At 40.7% G+C, this 18606-nt stretch overlaps 2 protein-coding genes across 12 annotated transcripts in view; one reads left to right on the top strand and one right to left on the bottom strand.

Annotated features, from left to right (window-relative positions):
- The window catches only part of DISC1 (DISC1 scaffold protein), a 320664-nt gene that overhangs the window by 38163 nt on the left and 263895 nt on the right, over positions 1-18606 (top strand). The window lies entirely within an intron of this gene.
- Positions 11712-17415, bottom strand: LOC109366013 (uncharacterized). The gene is made up of 8 exons (XM_085218533.1): positions 17366-17415; positions 16684-16866; positions 16108-16651; positions 15607-15759; positions 15181-15486; positions 13829-14038; positions 13099-13325; positions 11712-12084 (listed from the first exon to the last, which is right to left on the bottom strand). The coding sequence occupies exons 1-7, from the start codon at positions 17413-17415 to the stop codon at positions 13104-13106; spliced, it is 1668 nt and encodes a 555-aa protein (XP_085074659.1). The 3' UTR covers positions 11712-12084; positions 13099-13103.

The raw sequence follows: 18606 nt of genomic DNA, 5'->3' as shown, positions 1-18606 counted from the left end.
TGGAGGCCAAGCCACTGTGCTCTTTGATGCTGGAGGGAGCTTCTTATGATATATCTGTTTGCATCATTTAAACTCCAGTGATTCGAATTTCCCTGGGAAGTATTGAAAAGGATTTGGGTGATGGCAGTGTGTTTCTATGTGATGTTTTTTCTATTAGCCAAGAATATCTTGGGTCAGATTCTGTAGGCTATTTTCAGTCCATAAAAAAGTTCCATGTCCCAGAAGTTTCAAGCCTTTATATGTGATTGCAGAGTAAGAATAATAGCAGAAAGGCATAACATGAATGGACTGTGTTAAACTTTTTGGTTTTGTAGGGAAGCAGTGAACAGAACTGTACCTCTGGTTTGGTTTGTGTCCGGAGTTTTGTCCTTGGTCTTGTCAGACCTACTTGTTTTGGATGAATGAAAGGATTTCTGTAGGGTTTTTTTTTCATTTTGTGTTTTTTTCCATGAGAATGGTGGAGGTTATGATAAATACCTGGCCTCAAGTACCCCTGTTTTAGATTTCCTCCTTCTTACTGCTACCTCCTAGTTGAACCTCTCACATCAGATCACATTCTGTTAGACTTTTCAGCTTTTGTGTTCTCTGCCATACCTTTTAGTGCAGCTGGGAACATTTGCATCTTCTTAATCACATCCATCACTGTTCCTTTTTTTCCTTGTTTCTCTATTTCTAGTAGATCCATGAATTTACATTCTTCCTATCTTTACTACCTGTAGGAAATTTCCAGATGGCCTTCAGTACTGGGAGTGGAGCAGAAAGAAAAAGTAATTTAAAGAGTCAGGTTAAGTAAAAATGATGAGTTATTTGAATTCCAAAGATAATTTTTTGAAGTGGGAATGTCTGAATTGAAGAAGAAACATTTTTGTTACTTGCATAAGATTTGCTTTGAGAATTTTATGCTAATTCTCCTACCTAATGACAGGGGAGGAAGAAGGTGAATATAAATTAGAATCATGATGGTGTAAATTTAGCTGCATCAGGAAGAACTTATATGGAATTTATTTGAAAAAAGTATAAAAATGGCTTTTGATCTTCAGTGAAGCTCAGAAAGAGGGATGTAAAGTAAATGTACAGAGGGAAATATTCTGTAGGAGGTTTCTGAAAGAATTACATTCAGACTTTCTTTGAAACTACACAAATTCTTTCTGTATTTTGATATACTTTTTCATCTATTTGACTCATCACCTATCACACCATGATTGTGGCTTCTGTTTAGATCTGTTTAAAAACACATTTTTTGAGAAAAGTCTTGGAAACTTAGCATCCTGGAATTTTATTTGAAAGTTTATTTCTCAAGACTCATGATAGCATAAATGCATTACCTATAGGCTATTACAGCCTTGTAATTTCTGGAACCTGCTGAAGACATTGTTTGGATTTCCTGGCACTAGGAGCAGGTACAGCGTTCCAGAGATTGGCAGACTGCCCCATATGCCTTTCTCTCCATCCTTAGAAATGTTGAAACAGCCAGTTGTCACTGCTGTAGGCAGGATCTTGTGCTAGATGGAAATGAGTCTGACCTAGTCTGTCATTTGTTGTCACTTCAACAGTTTTTGATTCTTCTGCTGGTGTAGTGTTCCCATGTTGTGTTGTATATACACACGCTCTGGATTGTGCTTGGAAATGTATGAGATATGGCCTGTGAACTTTTCATTCCCATATATATATATATATATATATATATATTATATATATATATATATATATATATATATATATAATAAAAACAACAATGAAAAACAAACAAACAAAAAATTCTTTCTTGATTTAGGCCCTTATAACCATTCCAGGCTGTGCACCTGAAGATCCTACTGACATCTGAGGCTGTAAGGCTCCTTACGTTTAGCTTATTAAATGGATTTTTAAGTCTTTACCTCTTCAGGTAGGAGAAAGCTGCCAAGGATAAATTTTCTTTTTATGCACTCATCTGATGAATTTTCCTGGTGAACATAAGTAACATTTTCCGGAAGGGAGGTGATATTTTGTGTTGTGGTAATGCACTTAACTATAAAGCATCCATGTCTCAAGGCAAATTCTTCAAATACAGGGCTATGTTAACAACAACAAAAAAACAATAAAATTCTTTTCTATCTTCCTTGCTGAACAGCTAGAAAAAAAAATACTGTTGGAACTAATTTTGTTTTCTTCTGGTTGTGCTTTACTGCAGCTGTTTGCAACCTGAAGTTATGAAACTGCCATCATTCATAGTACTTGTTACTGAAGAAAGCTACAGTTGCGTTATGGCTTTCTGAGGTCTTGATAGTGTTGCTATTGAGTTTCTTTGAATAACTAGTAGAATTTGACACGCTTAGGAAACATGCCAGAGGGTAAAGCAAACATCACTTCCATTCTTTCATGTGGCAACTGAAGTGGCAAAGAGGTCTGTGAAGAATCCCACTCATCCCTTGGCCTGCGTCCAACCTCCACTTCACAGCAGAAATGAAAACCAATGAAAGGAGCTACAAGTTACTGTGCTATTCTTCTCTCCCTTTCTCTCTTTCTCTTTTTTTTCTTTTAAATTAAAAAAAAATACATAGAAAGAGAGGGATCTGGGTTTAACTGAAGAAGAAAGCATGCACAGAGTGCACACAGCCTTTGCTAATATTCAGTAGGCATTGGGGAAATCTACAAGACCTAGGTAACTTTGCAAGCACTGGGCAACCAGATTTGTCATAATCAGAGTGCTGACTGCATGCTGTGGTGAGAGAGATCCTTGGGGTTTTTGGCTTTAGAGTCTGGAGTGTAATCTCCCTAGTAACTGCAAAATTTCTTTCAGACTTGTCTTAATGGTACAAGATCTGAATTTTATGCTGTAGTGTTCAATTTTTAAACTTTCATTAATAATGATGACTGAGAGTATACTGAATTGTAAATGAGCCACCTTTGGACTGATGCAGTGAGATGAGATGAACAAGTATGTTTTCCTTTCCCTTCTTTTCTATCATTGTGCAGTGCAACCCAGGCATTGTCCGGAGATGAGGGTCGTGTATCCAGCTACATTGGCTTGCTGTTCAGCCTTACAACTGTAGCTGCAGTGTTTAAGGTATTTTAATGTATTATTTTGCATATTATGACTTCATTGTTCCAAATAATACAGCTATACTTTTTGGAGAAACAAACATTTTGGTGAGAGGGAATGAATTCTTATGCAGGAACAGGAGGATATAAGGGGAAAAAAGAAAAAAAAAAAACCTTTCAACTTTTTAAAACATAAGACTATCTGATCATATTTGCTTGTGGATATTTTAACTGTAGGCAAGCTACTTTAATCTGCTTCAGAAAAGATGCCCATAAAATCAGTACATTGCTTATCATACCATAGGATTCAGAATTTTAGTTGGGCTTTAGCCCTTTGAACCCATATAATGATTGAAGCTTTAGGTCTGTATTACAAGTAATACATACGCAGATTTTAATTTGTAGATTTTCTTACAGAAAAGTTGTCCTCAAGGAATTTTGTGTCCTTTTTCTGTACTTCTGAAAGCTGTAGAACCTCTAGGTTAAGCTGTTCTCGTTAGACTGTGTTGGCCATAAGAAAACAACACTAATGTTAGTATGTCACATCTTGGGAAAAAATGAAGGACCTGAACAGCTTTTTTTTTTTTCCTTTTAAATCATGTAGATTGCAAGGTTATTTTCTGTCCTAGAAGTTATTGGATGGAGTGACCTTTACCAGCTTATGATATTGATGTAGTGGAAGGGACATTTTTCCACTTGACCTTTATAGAATGTGTCAGCTTGTCCTGTAGCACAAAATGAGTTGCAATTGGCAGATTTGATGGAACACTGACTTGACAGGAGCTTATTGTTTGGAAGCAGATATGTGTTGAAATGTGAACCCTCTAGTAAATAACATGAGAAAAGCCATTCGCATGTTCTCCATCACTGGAGAATGCCATGCTTAGAAATGACCACTGCTAAATTGCAATCCAAACACTGATTAACTGAGATTCTAGCAAAGCAATCATCAAAGAGTGATATTTCAGAGTCAAATGTGTTCTATTAACTCCCGTCATCAGTCAATTATATTTTTCTATATTTAACCTTCCATCTTGTCTTAACACATTTGTCATAAAAAGAAAGAGGAGTAAAATTCAGATAAATAGTTTTCAATATATGAAAAGGAAGACATTTTTCCTATACATTGAGTAATTATATGTATATATAAATATATAATCACATTAATATAATATCTATTGTATATAAAATATATATGATTACATTAATATATATTGTATATAATAAATATAATATATAATAATATATATTCAGGTTCAGTTATAGCCACCCTTTCATAAACAGGTTCAGAAAAGGCAAGGAATTTGCCATTTTAATATGAATTCACATACAAAAGGAGCATATATCTGGCTTATATATATAAAGAATATTTTTATATTAAATGAATATTTTATATTGAAGAAATATTAGATTAAATAAATATTTTTTCAGATACATCGTAGAAAGAGAAACGGTGTAGAAAGAAACAGAGCTATAAGCACATCTTAGGGTCAGAGTGGATGTAGTGAAGAGAACTGTGAAGGAAGCCATGATAATCCTGGCCCACTGCTCCAGCTGGGAGAGTACAGTACACAGCTTCTGTTCAGATCTGGTGAAATAAAATAGTAGGAAGATTATGCTTTTTGAGGAGAAATCTAAAAACAAAGAACAGAAATCAGTTATTGCAGGTGTCTTCTTGTAGTCCTGGTCTCTCTTTCTGGCCTGGTTGAAGGTTTTGATGTTTCCTGTAAGTAGAAATGATTCCACTTAGATAATAGGGAAGAAAAGGTTGTAATGGAACTCAGGATCTATCTGGAATTCTTTAAGTGATAAATTACCAGGACTTTTGAAAACTATTGAGCAGCAGGATTGATAAAAGAGCAGCAAATACTATCTGTCTGATTTACATGTTTTACCACAGTTCTTAAGCTATCCAGTTGAGGTAAGGAAAAAGGGAGCTGAATGGGTATGGAATGGGGAAGCAGCTATCTTCTATTGCATTTGCAGGAAGAATATGAAGAAGAAAAATAAAGTCGATAGAGGTTGATGTTTAGACATATCTGTTCAATCCTTACTATTTCAAAGACATGGTGCTCAAACAATACCAATGGCAGAAGATGCTGCTGGGCAGAATCAAGGTGGAATGTCAGATGACAGTGTTTATTTTGCTATGGTAGAACAAATGCAGCACTTGTATAAAACTATTGAGATATTGTGGATGTGTAGGTAAGGTGTGAAATTCATATCAAAGCTCACTACTGTAGCTGTAATTTAATTGTAATATTCAATTAGTTGTAATATTAAGCAGTAATATTTAATTGTAACCCATTGAGAAGGTAGATATTAAGTGTTGTGAACCTGTGTGCTAATAAGTTTATTTCTTGCAATGCTTCCATTTGTAATTACTACATGCTGCAGGAAAGAATGGGCTTCAATGCATTTATTTTACATTCATGCAGGGGATATGTGGAGAATTCGGTTGCAGAACTGAAGCAGAGCCCACATCCTCCATGTTGCAGTTCTGGGCCCTACAAAATTACACTTGTAAAGTGCTCCTTCTTTTCTATGTGAATTCATATTAAAATGGCAAATTCCTTGCCCTTTCTGCAGCATCCGCTTTTCTGAACCTGCGTATGAGAGTGTGGCTATAACTGAACTTCTGCCTTGGCTCTGTTGCTGGCAGGTGGCAGAGGCTCCTCCCCTTGCCTCTGCTGGCCAGATCCCATCCAGCTCTGCTCCTCTTTCTCCTTCCCTTCTGGCTCTGCTTCTCACCTGGCTCTCAGTCAAGGCCCATACTGGTCTGGCAGCACACATTTTCAGCTAGGGAGGCTCTAATGAGCAGGTGGAGAGGCTACTGGAGGCAGTGATTGGTGTGGGTGATTGGTGTGGTTGCCCTGGAACTGTTCTTCTCTTGGATGGGACCTGCATTGGGTGCAGCTGGGTACCTGGCTACACTCTGGGGCCAGTGGGATGTTCTTTCATTCTTGACTGTGTCATCGAATGGGGATGTAAGCACAGTTGTAGGACTGTGGGACTTGCATAAAAGCCAGGATGGAAAGATGATCATGAATGTGGAAAGAGTAAGATGTGTGTAAAAGGGAGGGAGATGGACAGATGGGGATTTTTTTTGTTGTTGGTTTGAAGGAAGGACTCTATACTCTCTTCTTTTAAAATAGGAAAGAGAGGCTGGATTTTACCTGCTTTTGAAATGAGAAGATTAAGAGATGATTCCAGGAAGTAAGGCTGTCTTTTATAGGGAACAGAGTCCAGTAAAAGAGCAAGAAAAGCACCAACTTATGAGAAAAGGTCAAGTTATGAAAGGGATAGTACAAGGTTTCTTATGCAAGAAGCACTTTATATTGTGTAATAATAGTGATCTTTTTATCTGAAGATCTCGTGCAAATGTTAATTAAGCTTAATGAGGCTCCTGCAGAGCACTTGATACAATCTACATTTTTACAGATAGGGGAGCTAGAAGCTGAAAGAAATGCCTTTGTTTGAGATGATGTAGTTGTTCTGTGACAACCAGCTCCTAAGAGAATACAGTGTGACTTCATGCTGCTTAACAGCCATGGACAGAACCCCTACCATGAAACCATGATGTATATCACTACTGCTTTTTATTTTTCTTGAAAATGTACATATATGTAGATGCATAAGAAAGCCTCTGGACAAAGTGTTTCTAGATGATATTTCTTGATCATACTTATAAGCCCGTAGCTGTTCTTTATCTAAATGTATGCTTAGGATTTACAAGGTCCCATAATATTTTGATTAGCATTCAGTGTTTTCAGAGCCTTATGGGAAGCAGCAAAACAGAAAATGTATCTGTATTGGTGAGATTTTGTATGTTAATTCTTCCCTTTTTTCAGTTCATCCTTTCTGGTGCAGAGCAGGCTGAGGAATCCCTTTGTGAGGTTCCTATGTGGAAATCAAAAACTCTTAGCAGTTTCCTTCCTATCATACTCTTAAACTGCTGCTATTTCAGCACAAAATTCTACTAACAATGTAATGAATGGGTGAGGATGGGAAGCAGAAAATTTTGCACGCTCTTTTCCAGCTGGACAACGCTCTCAGACTTAGAGTTTGAATTTTAGGTGGTGCTGTGTGGAGATGGGAGTTGGAACAGGTGATCCTGATGGGTCCCTTCCAACTTGGGATATTCTGATTTATTAATGACTATGTTGTGGTGGAAGTTCCAGTTTTTCAAAGTTTTGTTTCTCAGGTGCAGAACACAAAGCTATTGTTTTAAGGGAAGTGTGTTGTATCTGTTCATCTTCATAACAGAAGCTTACAGGCTGTGTAAGGGGAAATAGCTCAGCAAATAGAAGTAATTTTTGGAATGAGAACCTGCTGAGCAGGAGTTTTTGTTTTAAGGTGGATCTCGGAGAATAACAGTCCTTGAAAGTTTATTGCTTCCAGTATGGAGTGTTATCCTTAGAGGGCACTTTGCTGGTGGGCAGCTTGTCCACAGTAGTTGTGAAAACATAATCACTCAGCAACATATTGGATAAGAATCATTTTTAGGAGACTTGGCTGAAGGCTGCTTGAGGCTGTTTGTCTTCCTTTGGGATTCTATTTTATCTGAAGGAAGATCTCACTTTGCTTCAGTGTGACAGTTCATGGCAAGAAGTAGGCGCTGAGCATGTACATGGGGAATAGAGTGAATATTTCAGAGCAACATGATTGCACTGCAAGTCATTGCCTTCTGCCATGTGACGCAGCTAGGAAGCTGCTGATGTGAAGTACAGAGTGATAGCAGAGGAAGTTTCCTCGGAGGTTTTTGCAATGAGATGTGCTTTTGTTACAGATCAGCTTGAGAACCTGTTTCAGTAGAGGGGCTTACTTTTTACACTACTCTGAAACCCTCAAACCTACTGTATTATTTTTTTAAACAAAATTTGATGCCTTTATGGGTGTTTTGCGAAATATTTAATGGTTTGAAAATTGGGGTTGCTTGGACAAAGTATACTTGAGAGAGTTTCCAGGAAAAAAGGGACTATAGCTTTTACATTTGACTTTCTGTATTTCTTTCTCCTTCTACAGTTGTTTGATCAAATTATAGTTGTCACTGCCTGGAATGATTTAAATTATTTCTGTTCACTCTATGCGTGCATTACTACCAAAGCAATCTTAGGAAAGTGATGTTGAATGATAGTAGTTAGGAAACAGCCAAGATCTCGGTATTAGCAAGCCAAATAAACTGCACGTACGTCATATCGCTAAATCACTTTATTTTCTCTGTTTTGCTCTATGTTCCACCGAAGGTTAACTTTATTCTAACCCTCAATTAAAGTCTGAGTACAGTGAGGGGGGAAGGGGGAGTTTTCAGGAAGATGTCTGTAAATCTGGCAGCAAATTTCTACATGCAACAGAAATTAAGGAGGAACCCAGGTTACTACTGAGGAAGAAAGGAGACTAAAGAAACAGATGCTGGCTGAGATGGAGGATATGGCAAGGGAAGAGGATGAAGGGGCAGAGCAATAGAGAAGGGAGAAACTGAGGTAAGAGTGTTCCAGAGAAGAGGAAACTGGATTACGAAACTGAGTTTAAAAGTTCTCTACTTCTATCTTTTGTAGAATATGGCTTTCTGGATGATGCAGAACAATGTGACTGCTGGGTGCTAAAACAGCGATAGAGAGTGGAAATGGGACTAGACAGCTACACTGGCATCTTTAATTGTTCTTAAACAGCTTTTGATTTGGAGTCTACTGATGCAGAGCACTTGGAAAGTGTATGTTTAATACAAGACGAAGTTTTAATCCTTAAAGGGTATTGAGGACAAAGAAGAAACATTGAAACAGGAGATTTTATATATATATATTTGAAATTATATAGACTCTTAAAATTGAGACATGGAATACTGACCACTATTCTGGAGAACTCATGAAGCAGAAATTAGGAAGTGAGGGAAGAAGAAAAAGAAAAAAGCAAAATTATGGCATCCAGATACTCATTCATAATGAACAATTGCATTTTTGTCAGTTCAATTTCCACAAACATTTCTTTGCTCACTCTCCCACACCTCATTTGTAGAGCAAAGCTTCAAGTTTACTTGCAGTTTCCCACTGCAGCTCTGAGAGCAATCAGTATGAGGTTGTGTGTGCATGTTTATATTTTCATTGTAGTCAGCTGTATGTGATACCCTTTCTATAAAAAATTTGATAGCTTTTCATCAATGTGCCCTACTGCAGGAAGGAAAATAGTCTAATCGCATTCTGATTTTGGTGCTGCTGACCCATAGCTGGTAACTTCAGCAGAACTGCAAGCTAGTTTCTATAGATATCACAATTGCACAATGTAATGTACACCACATTTCAAAATCTGTGCTATTTTCTTTCAGACTACAATGTGAAGTAACACTACATCATCTTGCTGGTGTTTCTTTGCCTAGAATTTGTGTTGTTTTGTTGTGCGTTTTTTGTGTGGCTTTTAAAAATATGAAGATTCACTTTGCAGAAAATTCCTTTTTTTATCTACATTCTATTCTTATACTTCTAGCACATGCACACACAAATCTTTCAGATGATGTAATAGGATGGTATTCTTAATATGCTCAGGTTAGCTGATAACAAAGGAGCCTTTTCTTTGTCTGACAGCTGGAACAAAGAATGTTAGATCCACTATAAGTGCTTGAATAGAGTCTGGTGCAAAAAAAAAAAAAAAAAAAAAAATCCCAACATAAACTGCCTATAGTTGTAAGATAGCCAATGTGAAGTTCATCAGACATTATTTCTTGCAGACTGTTTAGAATTTACTTTGTAGAAATGACCAGTATCACTCAATACAATGCAATTTGCTGTAGAGTATTCCCTTGTTTCTCTGTTAATTGACTTGTCTATCCTCTAATTGACCAATGGCATTTATTCAGAGGCAGTTAAGGAAGGCAGACACTGGCTTAGAGATTCAGGAGTGAAGAAAGGGACAGAGTGGACTGGAGCTGAATCCTTCTCTGTTCAAATTAAAATATTGTTGACAGTAATTTGTGTATGTAGGCAGTGCTGATGGGAAACCTTTACCCACGTTCCTCTTCTTCCATCTCCAATAACAGAAGGATCTGCACTGTAACCAAAGAGCTTTTCATTTCTGCCAGCTTCTTGATTTTGTGGGCTCTTCTTTAGAACATTTAACGCAGAGCAGAGACCTATCCCATTGTGCTGCACAGTCTTGTCTCTTTTTTTAAATTCAGGTTTAGCCTGGAATCAGCTGTACATATTTCTCCTTATTTCTGTACGATTTCATATATAGTGACAGTACTGTCAGTATTGCCTAGAAAATAATGTTGATATCAAATAAAGTGCACCGGCAATCAGCTTGTTTTTCCCTTTAATGTATCTTTAACTGCTTTTGGATATTATTTTTACTGTAAAGTCACATTGGAAATGCAGAGTTCTTGGTGGTTTCACTGGAAATTTAATGCTTACAAAAGAATATGAAAAGCAAGCACTGTTTATTTTGAGCTATGAATTCAATTAAAACAAAAATGATGTCTCTAGAAAGTGCCTGCACATTGAAAAACTTATTGTGTTTCAGCGAACTTAACAATTGCAGCAAATCCAAAGATAATGACTACATGGGCTAGACACTGCATAGAATTGTATCATTATTTTAGTGCAATTAAAAAGATGAGTAAGGGGTTGTCATTACATAGGAAATTGTCCATTATTTTAGTAACTGTTACTCATGTCAGACACTTTAAAAAAAAAAATGTAATTACTCCAGCATTTAGAAAATTATAGAAATGTCTACTTTATTCTGCAATGCAAAATACTTATTAAACTCTTGCTATTAAAAATGTTGCTATTAAAAACACTATTGAAATGTAATGTTTTTCGAAAGTATCATTTTAAGGGTAGTGGAGATTAAGCTACAGTTACTGTGAAAGTACTGTGCTCCATTTTCATCCATACTTTGTGACTTTGTTTTCATTTGTCTTTCAGCTATCCTTTTTTTGTTGATTCTAACTTTACTGGTCTAAGACTCTTCCTGTTGTCTGAGCCTTGTACACTTGGCATATATTGGTGTCTTCTCTGTGAGACAGCAGTGGCAAATAATAACTATCTTGCTTTCAGGTTGATTGTGCTACAGAAGTTTGTGATGTGAGTTTATCCAGATAGTCTTGACAGTCTAGAAAGTACAGCTGTGAGGATAATTTAGCCTACATCACATTCTGGTGATAATGAGAAAGTATAACATTAGAAAGCAAAATTTTTCTAATGCTGGCCAAGATACTTAAGAGGTTAATCACACAAATCAGTATTCTGATATTTCCAGCTGACTGCTCTCCCCTGTTCTTTGCCAGAGGCATGTCAGAGGAACTTTTCAGTTTTTGTGGCTTTTTGCTCTTCTTCAGGTTAAGTTGATACTAACTCAAAATCCACTGAGTCTTACGGCTTGTGCTCATAAATCACTGTTTGATTTAGCTCATGTTATTAAGAAATATAAAACATTACTGATTTGCTAGGAGTTTGCCAGTGATGTTTCCCCTCTAAAAAGGTGTATGGTATCTGCTGAGTCATGGCCTGAACCACTGATTGAGCATCTGGGGAGGGGACCTGGTCAGCTGTGGGAGCACAGGTGAAGGCAATTCAGCTGTATGACTGGAAAGGAGTGGAGCCTGGCTGCACCTCTCTTAGACCTCATTTAAGGGCTGACTGACCCTTGGGGAAGGATCTTTTTCTGGAGATTGCTCCCTTGTGGAATTTTCCCCTGTGAGCCTAAATCCTTGGAGACAGATGAGCAGTCCTCTTTTCTTCCCTTATAACACATTTCTATTGTGTTAGTCCCTCTGCTATTACACCTCTTGTATCACCTTTCCATTGTATTTATCTTTCTGATTGTTACAATTAGAAATGGTCAAAAACTTAGGCTGAAAGTCTACACTAGATTTTCACTGTGTTTTCTTATACAGCAATAGAGTTTTCTATGTTGAGGTGTTATGTATTTATTTCATTTTTAAAAGTTTTGCTTAAAGCATTATTGTATGACTGTGGCATCCCAGACTTCATTCATTTTTTGTGGAAGATCCTTCTTGAGTGTTCTGAGGAGAGGTCCCAGCAAGCCTGACTTCACGTTCACCAGTGCCTGGAAGAGAAAAGGAGGGCAGATGTTAGTTGAACGGCAGATGGAGTGCGAAGAATCAATGGAAAACTATAGGGTATGATAGGAAAGTGCGAAGATCTGGGGAGATATGAAGCCACCAGCAGGGAAACAAAGGAAGACAGGAACACAGACAAAGCAAGATTTTTCATGCTTGACTATCAGGCCGCTAGCTTTCTGAAGGTGGCAAAGAAATTCTATTCTATACATGGGGGAAAAATCCCACCTCTGAAACACCTGGCCAGTGAAGAACAGAAGGTAAAGCTGCTTACGTGTAGGTCCTCCCCTCTGTTTTCTCTTGGTGTTGCCCAGAGTCATTGGCCTCATGATTGAGAAATTTCTTTGTGAGTCATCCTGAGGCCTTTGTCCTTGGTTTCTGATGGCCTCTCATTAGCTTTGTGAAAAAGGCAGAAGAGTGCGAGAACTGCCGTTGCTCACATTGTCACAGGTCTTAAGCAACACTAGCAGGCCAGTGGGGTTGTAGATTTAGGGAAGTAGGCATCTGAATTTCTTAGCCAGATGCCCTGCTTCTCACGCTTCAAATTGTGTTGTATTTATAAGACTTCTCCCACAAGGTAGTAAGGACTATTTCTCTCCTCCCAGTGAAAGCTCACATTGAAGAGACGCTGTCATGAGTGAGACTGAATGGATTATTTCTGTCTCATAGTAATAATTCTTCTTTCCTACCAGAGGTAAGGAAAGAGAAGATTACTGATAATTCTTACATGAAAACTAACTAATTTTTTTCTGTAACTTCAAAGTCGGAAAGGGAAAAGAAAACTCCTCAGGAATAGGAGGGATCAAAGCGTGCTCTTGTGAGAAGTACTTTGTCTTGAATGGGCACCCATTATGTGGACTGGAACCAAGACAAAGGATGTTGGATAGAACAGTCGTGAGAAGAGGAGGAATATTGTATTACTTGAGGGAAAACTAACCAACCAAACAAATGACAACAACCACCACCATCACCAAGAAAAGGAAGAAAATGTTTTCACTTACTTGTCTTATTTATTTGCAAGGCTTCTTCTAATGTCCTCACCCAGCAGGAACAGTTTTTCTGACAGGTCTAGCTCTGCTTGCCAGTGTGCTATTTGCCGCAAGCTCTCCTGATGCATGCTTTGGTCTTTCTCCATTTCTGATGTCAGAGCTGCAATTCTCTGCCTCTGTTGCTTTCTAAACGTTTCTTCTTCGGCATTGATCTCCTCTAGCCTGCTTTGAGAGGCTGCCTGCATCGGAAGAAGGCAATGCAACTTGAAGAAACAGGAAGAGGCAGACAGTGCCACATCCATGTCTCCTTGCAGCCAGTTCCCATACCCAATGGAAACAAGATAGCCCTGCTCAATGAAGGAGCCATGCTTCCTTCCTACCATCAATACTCAGGAAAGAAGTCAGAAATGACTAAATGTCTTTCCATTATTTTTATCTCAGAAAGAAATGTACCTGCTCTTTCTGCTGTTTTTACGTGAAAGCTAGTATTGAGCCACCTCCAACTCTATAAGGAAGGGGATGAGGAAAAGGCTACCTATTTCTTATGCACCAAGATCACACGACACACACACAGAGGCACTTTCACACATCCCTCTTCAGCTCTCCAGCTTCCCTGCAAGGAAGCCAGAGGCACTGCACTAACAATAAGAACTAAATGTCTAGCAGAAAATTCCTAAAAGCAATGAGCACAGCAACAAATCGACGCGGTGTGGATACAGATAGAAATGGCGCATCAATTCACCGGAAAAAAGAGGCTGGGCTCTCGCTTCGGCCCCATTTCTTCTGGGGCACTTTCTTCGTGCCACCTTCCATTCTGTGAGAATGGGCTGCAGCCCGCTGCAGTGGCCTGTGGGCGATGTTGGTGGACCAGGTCTTGCAGCGCCCGATTTTTCATTTCTAGCTGCAGCGAGGTTTCCCGTTCCACCTCCAGCTGTACGGTCAGTTCAAACACCTGTGTGCAGTGGAAAAAACAATCTCCCTTAATCAGAGTGCTCTAAAATCCCCACATTCTGGGAATCTCGTTCAGATGTCTGGTGATGGAGTCCCTGACATAGTGCACTGAGGCTGTAATTTTTGCCAAGGAAAAGAAGTGCGTTTTTTCTAAAGCAAGTATGACTTTCTAATCTTTGCTGAGAAGACTGCTGCAGTCTTGACCCTTCTATAAAGAATGGCTCCAAGGCAAAGGCACTTGATTCCTTCAACAGAATTACGCAACTCCCATGCCTGTGAAATAATACTCCCACCACAGACCTCCCTGGAGACAGCTAGTAGGAAAGGTAGAGAACGGGTTGCATTCCAGCAGCAGTCAGTACAAGTGGTTTGCATGGTACCCATCTCCTGAGCTAAAATTTTTTCTAGGGGAGGAAAACAGCAGGTGCTGATATTTTCATCCTGAATTACGGTGGCACCAGTGGGCAGTGGATAAGAAGAGCTATCCTGTTCTCTGCTGGTGCCTTAAGGAGCCAGCCTGGTTTGCAATTTCCTTCTCATTTGCACAAACCTCTGCTAATGTCCTCCCAGCATGGGGAAAAATGCGAGAGGGTGCTTTTGTTTGTCACGAACACCACTAGCAGGGAACAAAGATCTCATTTTGGTGCTGAGATTGAGAGAACTTGCAAATAGAGCAGCTGAACTCTGAGACACTTTGTGGGGGCATGCCTTGTGGCATCACAGTACTGCCACAACATCAGGAAAGGCGTCAGAACAGCAGTGAGTCTTGAAGATGGACAAGCTGCTGCGCTCTTCCTTCCCTAGATGCTGCTCCCAAGCCCCACTGCTTTGCCCCTCAGCCTGAAAATGATCTCCACAGAATACAAGCAGCTTCTTGGAAAGTGAAAGGGGAGGAGGCAAGGAGAGTAATGTACTCTAGTGACCGAATAAGAGCTTCTACTGCCCTTTTGCAGCAAGGGATTGCCTCTTACTTGTGGCTGAAAGCATGCTCTGATCAGGAAGACCACCATTAAGAGTGATGCGTCTTTTACTGCTTTCAGATAAACATATCCTGCACTTGTTTTCAGATTATTTCTTCTCTTGCACTGTTCAGGAGAAAAGAACAGCTTAACGTATGCCAACATGCTCACAGACATTGCATACCTTGATATTAGCCTTGTCCAAGCTTTCCTTCAGCATCAAGATGTCGTTCTCCAGGTAACGGCAGTAATCTTCAGAACGCTTCAGAGATGTCTCTGAAGCCGACTGCTTTCTGAAACTGTTGGCAAGTTTCTCCTGCATTTTTTCTTTACGCTTCTTTTCAATCCACGCTGATATTTTATAATCCTCCGCCACAGCCTCTAAGCGCTGCTTGAGAACAGCCTCCTTCACTCGCAGCTCCTCATTTGTCCTTTTTTGCTGCAGCAACTTTGAGTGCTCCAACTCCAGCTGCGCATAAAGGTCACGCACCTGTATGCAGTGGAAAAACAACAGTGTCCTATGTTTGTTCTCAGCTTATTTCTTCTCTTTCACTCGTTGGAGGAAATGAACAGCTGCAGCCCTATTAACGTGTTCACAGATGTTGCATACCTTGGCATTAGCCTTGTGCAGATCCTCTTGCAATTTGGAGTTTTCTTTCTTCAGTGAGTCACTTAATTCGGCAGAAGTTTTCAGGGATGCTTCTGTGATCTGCTGCTTTCCAACAGCCTCAGCAAGTTCTTGTTGCAGCTGTCTGACTTTTCTCTAGAGAAACAATGGTGCAGGAGTGTGAAGCAAAAGGTAAAAAACTAAAGCCTGCATTTTTACTTCTGCTTACCAGTTCCTATACTTAGGTCGTATTTCAAAGTGTACCGCAAAGGGAAGAAAAGTGGTAGAGGAGAATCGCCTGACCCTCACTGGGGTGCAGAGCTGGGATTCGCCACTTGCCAGATGGTAGCAGAAAGGGAACAAAACAGAGGCAACCTGAGGGAGGGCCTTCCAGGGGGGTACCTCATAGCTGGTAAATTCTAGAAGCGCCAGATGACTTTGGGAGCTGCTCTACTTCAGTGTCCACCTGACCTTTTCTTCTACTACATTTAAAGACTCACTCACTGCTCTTACCTCGTTGGTCTTTTGCACATCTTCCAGCTGCTGACGCAGTGAAAGGTTTTCACGTTGGAGCTGGGCCACTTGTTCCTGCAGAACTTCCCACTCTGCAGTTTCTTTTCTTGGTTCACCTTTTGCAAGGTATGAAGCACAACATTCCTTTGCCTGCCTCTGGGCCTGGAAAAGTGCTTTTTCTGTTGCTTCTAAAAGCAATGTCTTTTCCTTGAGCATTCCTTCCCATTGCTCCAGTTGTCTCTTTCGCCTGTGAGCTCTCCTATGGGATTTCTTCTGCTGCTGAGGCAAAGTCTTGTTGCTCTTTTGCAACTCAGGGATTTTCCCAGGGAGGCTTTCTACACAGGAGGGCTCAAGTTCTCTCTTAAATCCCTGCTTTTTATTGTTTGCTGAGCTTGATTGACTTTCAAAGGCCTCAGTGAGACCGAGCAGGGCAGAAGTTTGCACTGCTACTCCATCTATGTTGGAGAGACTGAGTGGGGCAGAAGTTGCCGCTGCCACTCCATCTGTGTTGGAGAGATGGAGCGGGGCAGATTTTGCCTCTGCTACTCCATCTGCGCTGCCCTCTGCCTGTTCAAAGTTAAAGAATAGAAATTGTCAACATTTAAGGAAATTGACTCAAAAGAGGATGCCATGGCAAGCATTTTATAAAACCAGAAGAAGACTGTCACCTGCTTGACTTCATATTCCAAAGGGCCTTCTCCTTGGCTTTCCTGCTCTGTGCAGTCCGTAGGGTGCACACAAACGCTGCACCTAGAAAAGACAGAAGGCACGTTCAGTTGCGCACACTGCCTATCGCACTCCTAACGGCCCTTTCTTGGTCACCCGTTCCAGACTGACAGCAAAGTGGGAGAGAGCAGCACACACTTGCTAGTACATACTTAAATGTTGTTTTCCTGTATGCTACAGTATATCAGCAAGATCTTCCGTAAAGCAAGACTGCTGTGAAAGACACAGTGTGCTTTACTCCCAGGGGTGCTAACAGCCCACAGTAGCCCCAGGCAGCCTTTCTGCCTACTTCCAGTTACTGGCCAATGGAGGCAGGAGATGGAGAGGGTGACCGGAGGGGAAGAAATGATATCTAGAACAGGTATCCTATCATTCTGGAAGGTATATATGCACAGGATGGGCTATGTGCAGAGAGACCGAATTTGCCTGTGGGCTGAGCTGCCATCATCAGGACGTATGCTGATTTTGCCAGGCTTTTAAGCACACCTATGAGCCCTTGAGAGCAGAAACCAGCAGCACAGACCTTCTCCGTGTCTTTCTCAATCTCCCGAAAAACTTCCGGATTTTCTCCATGATCCGTCAGGATTGGGCACTACCACCAGCACCACTGCCACCAGTGCCAACACTGCCAGTACCAATACCAGCACAAGCACCAGCACAAGCAACCAGCACCTGCACCTGCAGACACTGCTTGTGGGGGCTGTGCTTGTGGGGCCCCAGTTCTGCTGAGTGCTTTATGACATCACAAAGGGTTTAGTGATTCTTGGTGATGTCAATTGCCGGTTGCCAGGGCTAGCAGTACCAATGTTCCCTTTGTAAGGCCCTTGGAGCAGAGGGAAGGGCATGTGTGTTCATAAAATGTATGTATTTACTGGGGCAACGTGGCTGAAGGAAGCAACCCCTTGCATATCTACAGTAGTACAGAATGCCTACGTTTGCTACTCCAAATCTCTTGCATTGCCGTCACACAGAGCCCCTCCGTTCCCTGCGGTGTGTCTTCATGCCTTCTCTACTACCCTGGCTCCAAGCACCGAGTCGCCCTTATTCCCTTAGTTCACAGGCACATCCCCTTCAGTCCTTTCCACAGCATTCCAGCATCCTCCCTTTCCCCTTTAGGGATGGTTGGAGTCCCTTACGCATCCCTTCCAGGCATGGTTACATCCTTTCTGCTCCCTCCTAGAACTGCTCGCATAGCCTCTGCTCCCTCCCAATATGCTCACATGCCTTCCACTTCCCGTATGCAAGCTCATCTCTCTCCTTGTTGCATGCTCCCCCTTCTGCATTTCCTAGCCCAGTGCTTATGTCTTCTCTACTGCCCTTCAGCTGCTCATGTGGATCCCCTGGTCTCCTCTGAGCATGCACTGAGCCTCCCCTTTTCCCACTGGCTAAGCTAAGTGCCCCTCAGTGCTCATCCTCCAAATGGGGATCTGGACTGAAAGAGGACACTTTGAATCCTGAAATGACTCTCGAGGTTTTAAGACTGAGGTTTTGGACCCTGAAGTGAGACTCAGCATTTTTCAAATGAAGCTTTGAACCCTCAGCATGGAGGGTCGTGGCTTAAAAATGAGGCGGTGGGCCATGGAATGAGGCTGTAACCCCTGAAAATGGTTAGGGAACTGGAGTGAAAAAGGAGACTTTGAAGCATGCAATGAAGCTTTGGGCTCCCTGGCTGTCTGGATCTAGAAGAATTTCCTCATATTATGAGCATATACACAGTTTTGTTGGTGTGCTGGGAATGGCGTTTCCCCCTTACACCCTGAAAAC

Source organism: Meleagris gallopavo, chromosome 2 (assembly GCF_905368555.1).
Source record: "Meleagris gallopavo chromosome 2, MGAL_WU_HG_1.1, whole genome shotgun sequence".
NCBI classification, from domain to species: domain Eukaryota; kingdom Metazoa; phylum Chordata; class Aves; order Galliformes; family Phasianidae; genus Meleagris; species Meleagris gallopavo.
Note: the sequence above shows the minus strand (reverse complement) of the source record. Positions and strands in the feature narration are given on the sequence as shown.